This window comes from Medicago truncatula, chromosome 2, assembly GCF_003473485.1.
Source record: "Medicago truncatula cultivar Jemalong A17 chromosome 2, MtrunA17r5.0-ANR, whole genome shotgun sequence".
Taxonomy (NCBI): domain Eukaryota; kingdom Viridiplantae; phylum Streptophyta; class Magnoliopsida; order Fabales; family Fabaceae; genus Medicago; species Medicago truncatula.
Window position 1 is genome coordinate 36,626,303 of NC_053043.1, and position 12,127 is coordinate 36,638,429.

Consider the following 12,127-nt stretch of genomic DNA (forward strand, 5'->3'; position numbering starts at 1 on the left):
TTGATAGTAGAAGCGACTGCCACTCAAAGTGACCTCTAGTCACATATTGTGTCTCATTAGAACTCAATCTACTCATGTGACATTTATAAATTTAAAAAAATTGGTAAAGGTTAAGTCTTTTGATTTGTTAGAATTAATGAGTGTTTGTTATGAGATATGTATGCAAATATCTCTAATACCATATTAGATACTTGGACCATTCTTGAATTGTATCTTTACATGGCCGGGCCATGCATTCTTTCCTTTATTTTCCGCACTTTCCTTTTGCTCTCTGCCTTCCTCGAATGATCCTTGATAGCTTGTCTTGTCTCTATTATTGTGTGGAAAATTCCACGTAGAAACATCGATAGTGTATGGAAATGTGAAATGCATGGGGGTGTCATTTATTACTAAAGTGATACAAATTATCATTTTAAAACCACTTTCTTTGGGAGTTTGGACTTTTTATCTTGAAATTTGAATTTGAAATTTATTATCATGAATTTGATATTGGTTATCTTGAATTAAATTTTAATTTTTCATAATTAAAATAAATTATATCAGTCCAAACATTTCAAAATTAACTAGGATATAGTATTAATATATTAACATTTAAAATTTGTATCTTGAATTTAAAATCAATTTTTTTAATGTAAGGGTCAGTTTGTTACAGATTAAAATAAAAGTGACTTTCACATAAAATAATTTAGAGATTATATTTTAGAGATTTTGTGAAAAATCAGAATCTAGTTTGTTTGGATACAACTATATAAAAGAGATTTTTTGTTACAAAATTAATTCAATCTTTTAAATCATATTTTCTCTAAAAAAAAATTTATTTTTTGAGAAGTTGCTCTTAACAACTTCTCATTTGAAGCTGTTTTAGATTCTGATTTTTTAAAAATGTAACAAACGGATGCAAAACTCTTAAAAGTGATTATTTTTTAAAAAAAAATGATTTTTTTTTTCTTAAAAAAAACTGTAACAAACGGGTTCTAAATAAGCTATAGGGTTAAATATATTTTATTCATGTTTAGTCCTAAAAAAAATTATTCAGTTTTATTCCCTTTTATAGGGACTATTTTGGATAACTAAAAGTAACTATTAAAAAAAAAAAAAATCAAAATAGGGACTATTTGTACAAACTACAATATTATCCAAGACTAAAATTACCATTAAAATTTTATAGAGACTAAAATTAAAAACTTCTGAATTTTTAGATACTAAACATCTTTAACCCTAAATATATATATTAAGCAAATGAGAAAATTAAATTTTGAAGCTTAATCAAAATTTTAAATTGTACATTTTGAAACGTGTTTAGTGGAATGAGCCTTGACTAGCAATTTCTGTATCGACGGTCGATATGATGTTCTCACTTGTCTCATTGAAGTCTATGATTTTCCTATAATTATTTCAATTAACTCTTGCACATACTTCTCTTTATATATCTAATCAAGTCTCAAAGCTACACACATTCAAAGTTACACATACAGTGTGCACTAAACGGTATTCTTTACTTACCGTTTCCCATAATAATACGATATTCTCCAATAGCAAAATGAATTTTTTTATGATGTTTCTTCTCTGCTTTGCCAGCCAACTGTTGGCGTATTTCATGCCAATGTCAACAATTGCACTTTCTTTGAATTCAAAGACTGATAAGCTAGCTTTGCTTGCTTTGAAGGAAAAGCTTACAAATGGTGTATCAGATTATTTGCCATCATGGAATGAGTCTCTACATTTCTGTGAATGGGAAGGGATTACATGTGGTCGTCGTCACATGAGAGTCTCTGCCTTGCATTTGGAAAATCAAACATTTGGTGGCACTCTTGGATCATCCTTGGGAAATCTAACATTTCTTCGAATGCTCAACCTTTCAAATGTCAACTTGCATGGTGAAATTCCAACACAAGTTGGTCTTTTGAAAGGATTGCGAGTTCTTGACTTAGGAAACAACAATCTTCAAGGAGAGATTCCCATAGAGCTCACTAACTGCACAAATATCAAGGTAATTAGGTTAGCTTTGAATAAACTCATTGGAAGAGTTCCTGCATACTTTGGATCAATGATGCAACTTACTGAGTTGTCTCTTGGTCACAATAATCTAGTTGGTACTATTCCATCTTCCATAGGAAATCTTTCATCACTCGAAAAGCTTTCATTTCTTCAAAATCAATTGGAAGGAAGCATACCATATTCTTTGGGTAGGTTGTCAGTTTTGACATGGCTGTCTCTAAGTGTAAATAATTTGTCAGGTGAAATCCCTCATTCTCTCTACAACCTATCAAATATTCAAAATTTTTCTATTGGAGCAAACAAGTTATTTGGTAGTATTCCATCAAATATAGATCTCGTTTTTCCCAATCTTGAACGATTCTTTATAGGATCTAACCAAATTAGCGCAACTTTTCCGTCTTCAATATCCAACCTCACTGGATTGCAAGCGTTTGATATAGCATCTAATAATATCAATGGACCAATACCTCTTACTTTGGGTCGATTAAATAAACTTGAGTGGATGAATATTGGAGGTAATTATCTTGGGAGTGGAGGATCTCATGATTTGGATTTCCTTCCATTGTTAACGAATTGTACCCAATTGTCAAGGATCTATCTTTATGACAATAATTTCGGTGGTGTGTTGCCGAATCTTATAGGAAACTTTTCAACTAATCTTCATTTTCTTCACATGGAGTATAATAAAATATATGGACTGATCCCAAAAACAATCGGACAACTAATTGGTTTAGTTGCCTTAACCATTAGTGATAATTTACTTGAGGGAACAATTCCAGATTCAATTGGAAAGCTTAAGAATCTAGGATCATTGGCTTTGGATAATAACAAATTCATCGGTAACATTCCATTAGTCATTGGCAATCTTACTTTGTTGTATGGAATAGATCTATCTAACAATAAATTCGAAGGAAGCATTCCATTTACCATAAGAAATTGCACCAAATTGCAGGAATTACATTTTTATAGTAACAAATTGAGTGGTGATATACTCAATCAAACATTTGGCTATCTAGATGCTTTAATATTTCTTGACTTGTCTAACAACTTCTTGACCGGCCCCATTCCTTCAGAGTTTGGTAACTTGAAGCAACTTTCTCAATTGAATTTAAGTTTGAATAAGTTGTCTGGTGAAATTCCTAAGGATTTAGCTTCTTGCATAGCATTGACAGAACTTTGGTTGGGAGGAAACTTCTTCCATGGAGCTGTACCTTTGTTCTTTGGTTCCTCTTTAAGGTCCCTCGATAAATTAAACCTTTCGGAAAATAATTTCTCCGGCATTATCCCCTCTGAACTAGAAAATCTAACATATTTGAAGAGTTTAGACTTGTCTTTTAACAATCTCTATGGCGAGGTTCCAAAAGGAGGTGTATTTAGCAATGTTTCAGCAATTTTACTAACCGGAAACAAGAACCTTTGTGGAGGAATATCTCCATTGAAGCTTCCTCCATGTTTTAAGGTGCCCTCAAAGAAACATAAAAACCCTTTCAAAAGGAAACTTATCATTGGCAGTGTAGTTGGTGGCGTTCTAATCTCATTCGCAGTTTTGATTATTCTTTATTTTCTCGCGAGAAAGTCCAAAAGGCTACCTACTTTACCATCTTCGAAAAATGGGAACTTCAGGGTTACTTATGGTGAGATACATGAGGCCACCAATGGGTTTTCTTCATCAAATTTGGTAGGGACAGGAAGCTTTGCCTCTGTTTACAAAGGATCTCTCCTTTACTTTGAAAGACCTATTGTTGTAAAGGTGTTGAATCTTCAAGCACGTGGAGCTACAAAGAGTTTCACAGCTGAATGCAAAGCTTTGGGAAAGATGAAGCACCGAAATCTTGTCAAGATTCTTACATGTTGTTCAAGTATTGATTATAAGGGTGACGAGTTCAAGGCTATTGTTTTTGAGTTCATGCCTAAGGGGAGTCTAGAAAAGCTTCTGCACGATAACGAAGAGTCTGGAATTCATAATCTCAGCCTCACACAAAGGGTTGACATTGCTCTTGATGTAGCTCATGCATTGGATTATCTTCACAATGGTACTGAGAATGTTGTAGTTCATTGTGATGTGAAACCAAACAATGTTCTTCTTGATGATGACATGGTAGCCCACTTGGGAGACTTTGGATTGGCAAGGTTAATTCATGGAGCCACAGCATATTCAAGTGTAGATCAAGTTAATTCGTCCACAATTAAGGGAACTATAGGATATGTTCCTCCTGGTAAGTTCTTTCACTTGGTAATTATAATTTATTGTTTACTTTTAAATTGCTTTATTTATGATCAATGAGTTAGAATTTATTATATGTACTCATGCGCATATAGTCGTTGTTCATTTTTTCCTAAACTGTTGATGTTATTGTTTGTGAAGAGTATGGAGCGGGTGGCCAAGTATCACCTCATGGCGATATCTACAGCTACGGGATTCTTCTCTTAGAAATGCTCACTGGAAAAAGACCAACAAATAGCATGTTTTCTGGAAGTCTCAGTCTACATGCATTCTGTAAGATGAAAGTTCCAGATGGAATCTTTGAGATAGTAGATTCGCATTTGCTTTTGCCATTTGCTGAAGATGAGACAGGGATTGTGGAAAACAAGATTAGGAATTGCTTAGTGATGTTTGCTATAATTGGAGTTGCATGTTCCGAAGAGTTTCCATCTCATCGAATGCCGATAAAAGATGTTGTAGCAAAGTTGAATGAAATCAAATCAATGTTTCCATGCTAGAATCCGTTGCTTGTGTTCACAAGAAAATATGACTAGTCTCTAGCCATCAATAAAGTGTTTGTGTTGCATTACTTTGAACTACAATTTCTTTGTATTGGGAAAATGATTTGTATTTCTAGTCAAATGCATTAAATACATAGTATTGTTTCGATAAATTGTTAGTTTATATGCAAGTAATACAATTTTTCTATCCATTAATAAAGTGTTTGTGTTCCATTTTTCTATCCATTGGTTCTATATGGCTAAACATTTAGATGATTGTATTGCCTCAATAGGTTAGCTTGAGCTGAGAACAGTATACTTTGGTTGCATTATAAAAAGTAGAAATTAACATCAAAAGTGTTTCAAGATTTCTTAGCTTTATCATGTAGCATTCAAATTAAAGCGTTACAAAATTAAACAAGTTGGTGTGGTTTGAGACGGCAATCTTGCATTTATTAGAGGCATTAGGTGTATATCATTGTGGATTCAACTATATTAGTATTTTGATGGTGAGATTTTTATTATAATCAGATACAAATCCACATGTGTACGGTTCTATCGAGTTGTTAAAAAGAATGTCGATCCATATAGAATTTATGCGATTACTAATCTAATTTTTAGTTTTGATTATCCGGAAGAAATAAGGTTTTGAGAGAAATGTTTGTTGGTTTAAAGTTTTGATTGTTTTTTTTCATCATAATACTAAATCATAAACATTCCCTATATTTTCTTTATTTTATATGTTAAATAAATAGATAATTAAATGTTTCTCTTTAAATCTGAGTGAACTCAAACTTATTTAGTAGAAATTTGTAAACAAGATTCTTTCTTATCCATGGAGCATGCATCACGTCATAGAAAATAATTTTCTTTTTCGGGCGTGAATTACAACTCCACATCTCGAATGCCACAACTTTAGTGGTGTAAGAAGATTCTAAGTTACGGTGGGAATAGGCCGGACTGAGCTGAGCTTTGCTTAAATAGGTCAGGTCTAGTTGAAAAACTAAAACCTAAGCCTAAGCCTGGCCTATTAGCTTGTTAAAAAATTATTTTAGCCATGGACTGACCTATTTAAAAGCTTGGTCTGGCATATTAGTCTATTTAGAAGCATAATTTGTACTAACAATTTTAAATATAACATTTGACATATTTATAAAAAGGCTAATAAACATATATTTTTTAAAAGGCTATTAGGTAAATAAAATTTGGTAAAGCATATGGATCCATTTTTACCTCACATTATATATATAACTAGTCATAACAGTTAATTTCTCAGCGGCCCCTGACAGATGGTCTGGCCTATTCACATCCCTAATTCTAACATCACTTTTTTTTTCAGCGGTAGAATATTTAACTAGTCATAACAGTTAATTTCTCCTTAGCCAGGTTTGGCTGCAGAGCAACACTTGATCTGTTCCTGTATTTGTAGGACATATGCCATGGTTTCTAACAATTGTAGTAAATAAATTGTGATCCAGTCCCTTTTTTTTTTTATGGTGTTTTATGGTTTTCATTATAGGACCTTTTTGGGGTTCCGATTATGTAGGCACTTAAAGTTCTTATTCACCTTGCGGTTTTGATTTTTGTAAAACAAATTCAAACAGATTCAGAGCGGTGTATATGAATAGTGTTGTTATTTGAACAACAAGCACTTCATTGTTTCAGTCGAAAGATGTATTTCTATAGTCTGATTTATCTTTGTTGTATTTACGGACACCATAACTTCAATAAGCAATTCTTCGGTGGATATAGAATAACAAAGCATCTTGAAATTGTTGTTTTTGCAATTATTCCGTCTTAAAAATGTTGGTTTTTGGTTTCCAAATTGTTGTATTTGGATTTCAAAATTATATTTTGAATAATAAATTTCATCTATCAAAAGTGTTACTAGGTTGAGTCAAGGTCATGTCGTTTTTTAAGATGTTTCATGACACTGCCACAAAAATTGTGCAAGGTAGACTACAAACCACACCACCTCAGAATAAAACAAGCTTACTTATAATTCTGTGATTAGTTAGTTACTGCACTATATAAAATTACCATTCGAGAATTACACCTTCAATATAGTATCAAGACCACTTATATTTTAATACTGAAACCAATAAGTTATGGTATTGTGACCACTCAAATATGGTGTTACCACCATTGTAACATTTAACATCTCAAAATACCAATATGGTATTTCAACCACTCAAATATGGTGTTACCACCATGCTAACATGTAAATTCTCCAACGGAAGAAAATATCAAAAGGGATTATACTTTTAAAACCATTCTTAATTTTGAAAGGACATTATTCCTAAAAAAGATACTATGATCTTACAAATATTCTTTATTTCGAAGGGACATAGATTATCGAGGGACTATGCTCTTACGACAATTCTTAGTTATAAAGGGACATTATCTCGAAAAAAGAATATGGTCTTAAGAACTCTCTTAATTTTGAAGGGACATAAAAAGGATATGAAGATAAGAAAGATTCTTCAACACAAGTCAAAGAGGAAGAGAGAAGAAAAGATTTCAAAGTTTCATAAAACTTTTCGGTGTGTTGAATGAACTATCAAAATTCACAACTAATATGTGAAAAACTTTAGGAACAAGTAATTCACAAATGATTGAGTACCAAAGTAAATCATATTGAGTACAAAAATATATTATATTATGTACCAAAATATATTTTAGATCAACTACAAAAATATAGTAGATTGCATACCAAAATATTTTGGATTGCGTATCAAAAAATATTTCATACTCTGTACCAAAATATTTCAGATTACGATCCAAAATATTTTAGCAAAATTTGGGGACTAAGAAAACACTTCCTAATAATGATTAAATTAATTATTTAATTTAACATTTCTAAATAATAAAACATATATCAATATTTTTTTTTTCTCTAATGTTTACTTCGTTCACATAATTATGTATCCCTCTTACAGGTATACACCCCACTATATAAAAACTACTAATATGGGTGATCTATCCAATGTAAGACTTCCATTTTTTTCAATTCACACTACACTAATTCCACGCAAAATGCGAATTTTTGTCTAATCTTTTAACTTACTTTCCACACATGTTCCAACAACCATCAAACTTTCCTTCAACATATAGCAAGTACTTTCCTTGTTTGAAAGCACACGTCTTAATCTTTTACTCGTTGATTCAGGGTTGGCATTCCCTATTAGTTATATTTTGCAGCAACATTTTATGTTGTTACTTCCTTAATTACTAATACAACATATTTCATAAATTTTCAAACAATTCCTCTTTGGTGCTTTTCATAAGCTCAGAACTATGATCCTTCATGACCTCTTTTGGTTTTCTTGGCTTCTCCTTTGGTTTTGCGATGGCCGTAGGTAGAACTAATAAACATGTAGTGGTTAAGTCTTTTGATTTATTAGGATTAGTGAGTGTTTGTTATGAGATATGTATGCAAATATCTCCTATATATACCATATTAAATACTTGGACTATTCTTGAATTGTATAATTATATATTATCTTTACTTGGCCGGACCATTCTTGAATTGTATACTTGGTATCTTCCTTGAATGATCCTTGATAGTTTGTCTTCTCTCATTGGCGTCTCTATACGTACGCGTTTGCAATGAAGTAATAACATATATGAAACTATTTCACATAGAAACAACAATAGTGTATGAAAATGTCAAATATATATCTTGAATTTAATTATTATACCTGTGGAATTAAAGTTTAGTCTCTAAAAAATTTTATTCACTAAAAGTATATACGATTTGCTATAATTATTATACCTGTGGAATTAAATTTTTTGAATATTAACCGTGCTTCCCACGTTTGGACTAAATCACTTAACTCTTGCATATACTTCTCTTTATTTATCTAATCAAGTCTCAAAGCCATATATATATATATATATATATATATATATATATATATATAAGGTATTCTCTATAGTAGTTATCCTTACCCATAATAATAGATATTCTCCAATAGCAAGATGAATTTTTTTATGATGTTTCTTCTCTGCTTTGCCAGCCAACTGATGGCGTATTTCATGCCAATGGCAACAATTGCACTTTCTTTGAATTCAAAGACTGATAAGCTTACAAATGGTGTACCAGATTATTTGCCATCATGGAATGAGTCTCTACATTTCTGTGAATGGGAAGGGATTACATGTGGTCGTCGTCACATGAGAGTCTCTGCCTTGCATTTGGAAAATCAAACATTTGGTGGCACTCTTGGATCATCCTTGGGAAATCTAACATTTCTTCGAATGCTCAACCTTTCAAATGTCAACTTGCATGGTGAAATTCCAACACAAGTTGGTCTTTTGAAACGATTGCGAGTTCTTGACTTAGTAAACAACAATCTTCAAGGAGAGATTCCCATAGAGCTCACTAACTGCACAAATATCAAGGTAATTAGGTTGTCAGTTTTGACACATGGCTGTCTCTAAGTGGAAATAATTTGTCAGGTGAAATCCCTCATTCTCTCTGCAACCTATCAAATATTCAAATTTTTGCTATTGGAGTAAACAATTTATTTGGTGTTGTTTTTGGATTTCCAAACTGTTGTATTTGGATTTCCAAGTTCTATTATCTACCGAAGTTGTTACTAGGTTGAGTCACGATTAGGTCACTCTCTTTAAAACTTTTCGTGGCATTGCCAAAAATTGTGCAAGAAAGACTATCAACCACGCCACCTCCAGGATAAAACAAGCCCAACTGCAACTGTTGTGCGGTTATCTACTGCACTGTAGAAAACCGTTCGAGAATTTACACCTTCAATATGGTACTAAGACAACTCTTTTAATATTGAAACCAATATGGTACTATGACCAATCACTTCCAATCCTTTTCCTCTCTCTCTCTCTCTCTCTCTCTCTCTCTCTCTCTCTCTCTAACTTGACTTGTGTGGACGAGTTTTTCCTCTTTTTATCTCTTTTATGTATGTCATGATCGCTATTTGCATTAATATTTATAGAAGAAAAAAACTTAGATGAATTTTTTTATATGCTTTTCAAAGATCATTAAACTTAATTGCATGGTTTTTCTTATGATTATCAAAGATCACTCAATTGAACTAATTTGAAATTGAACCAAAAGTTTTAAGGTCCTAATTTGAGTCTTCAATTCGGTTCAAGCCAACATTATGTGGATAATACCGAATACTTTGATGCGTATTATCCACATAATGTTGACTTGAATCGATTTGAAGACTCAAGTTAGGACCTTGAAACTCTTGGATCAAGTGCAAATTAGGCTAATTGGATGATATTTGATAGTCATAAGAAAAAACCATGCAATTACGTTTAATGATCTACATTCCAATTTACTATGTGTAAATTAATTATTCAACTTTTTATAATTATTTTGAATTATAAAGTACATTGCCTAAATTATTGGCGATATATTTCACCATGTAGTTATTTTAAAAATTAAATGATATCCTTCTTCCAAAAAAAAAATAAAAAAATCAATGGTTTAGGGTCTGTTTGAATTAGTTTTCAAAAACTGAAAAACAAAAAACTTGTTTGAAGCATCAATTTTCAAAAAGCAATTTTGAAAATTAATTTTCATTATCGGTTTTTAAAAACTATAAAATGAAAAGAACTAAAACATGTTTTGGTTTTTAATTTTAGTTTTCAAAAAAGAAAACACGGAGAAAACTACACTTTTCATTAATGGCAATTGTTGTAATTATATTGAAGTTGTACAAATATTTTCTAATTATATTTTCCAATTATTAGTTGCACGTAATTGTTAAGGGAACGGAAATGTTATATTCAAGGATAAGTTCACGTGATTGGCATTGAGAACAACATTCTCAACTTTTTGTATTTATATTTTTCCAACTTCATTTTTTTTTTTTCGATTTTTAAACCTTTAATTATTGATATTTCACTGAATTATTTTATTATTGGAAATCTTAATTTTATTTTATTTTTAAATTTGATTTATAATTATTAATTTGTCTAGTCAAATGTGGATAATATGCGAAGCAATGGAACAGTACACAAAGTCGTTTGAATTATCTGATCATAATCAAACGGTCATACAGATAACATGTCAAGTAAGACATAACCATCTAACCACCTACATAACGACACTTTTCTTTCAAAAAAAAACCCACCTATATAACAAAGGCTTGCCACTGATACGAGTGGAATCAGACTTTAGTAGCTTAATCATGTGTCATATTCCATAAAAAACTTCTAAATTTATTGATTGTAAAAAAGAAATCAATGTATTAAACTTTTCTCAGGAACTCATTTGTAATTATTACATTCATTTTTTTTAGAAAAAAAAAATTATTTTTAAGTATATGTATCAAACAAATTTTCCAATTTTTAGATTTATTTTAAATACATTCTAACAGCCGTAAGAAAAATAAATTCAAAAATCAAATTTATCAAACAAGTCTTCTCAAATTCTCATTTCAAAAACAGTTTTTAAAAAAGAATTACCAAACACGTTTTTTTTATATGTTTCTTCTTTAAAACAGTTTTAGAAAATTGGTTTTAAAAATTGATTTTGAAAACTAAAAAGCAAAACAAAACCAAACAGGCCATCTCTAAGTTTGAAATTATTGCATTATGTTAAAAAAAACGTAAAATATTTGGACATATTGATAACACCACAGTTTTAGGAGTATAAAATTGGGCAAGGCCGAAGCTCCAATCACTAAAACTTTCTAATCTCGTCTTCTTTTTCTCTAAACCCCTAATTATGAAACACAATCCCTTCTTCCATCCCTCCACTGCCGTGCCCGGCTTTCGTCTTCCAACCACTGTCAATCTCGGCCTTCTTTGGACAAAAGAAGCTTATTCACTTCTTCAATTGTCTCTACCTGTCTATCTGAGCAAAATCTCCAAAGGAGTAGATAAAAAATAAAAATATGTAGAAAATGAAAAACATTTCCCAAGTTACCGATTAAAATGGGAACACATTCTTTAGAAAAAAACTGGAAGAAGGAAGGGCATTACCATGCCTGTCTGATATATGTTAAGGGATAAATTTGACCTACATTTTGAAGAAAGAAAATATTAAAAATTTAAACAAAAATTGATCTTTTTTTTTTTCGATAACTAATTTGGCCCCGGGACCAGAACATGTCTTCACTTATTTTCAAACATGCTTAGAGAACAAAACAAATTTGAGATGAAATTTTCTAAAAGACCTCAAATTCTATTTTTATTGTTCCAATTTGTTCCTTTTCTGATTAATAGTAAATTCAGTGGAAATTTGTTGAGATTAAATTATGGGTAAATATATTTTTAATCCCTATTAAATTTCAAGCTTTCAAGTTTAATCTCGGAAATGTTTTATTCACTTTTAGTCCCTATTTGCATTTTAAAGGGACTATTTTGGAGGACCAAAAGTATCCATTTTTTTGTATAAAGTTTTCAAAATAGGGACTACTTTTACAAACTAAAATAT

The 12,127-nt window shown here is 31.2% G+C and overlaps 1 protein-coding gene across 1 annotated transcript in view; it reads left to right on the forward strand.

Moving 5' to 3' along the window:
* The first annotated feature begins 1,473 nt into the window (after positions 1-1,473).
* LOC25487144 (probable LRR receptor-like serine/threonine-protein kinase At3g47570) overlaps positions 1,474-12,127 on the forward strand; it is a 35,014-nt gene continuing 24,360 nt past the window's right edge. Inside the window, exons 1-2 of the mRNA XM_024776713.2 lie at positions 1,474-1,691; positions 8,807-9,105. Of these exons, the coding sequence (XP_024632481.2) occupies positions 1,541-1,691; positions 8,807-9,105 (450 nt within the window). The 5' untranslated portion in view covers positions 1,474-1,540. The remainder of the gene's footprint in view (positions 1,692-8,806; positions 9,106-12,127) is intronic.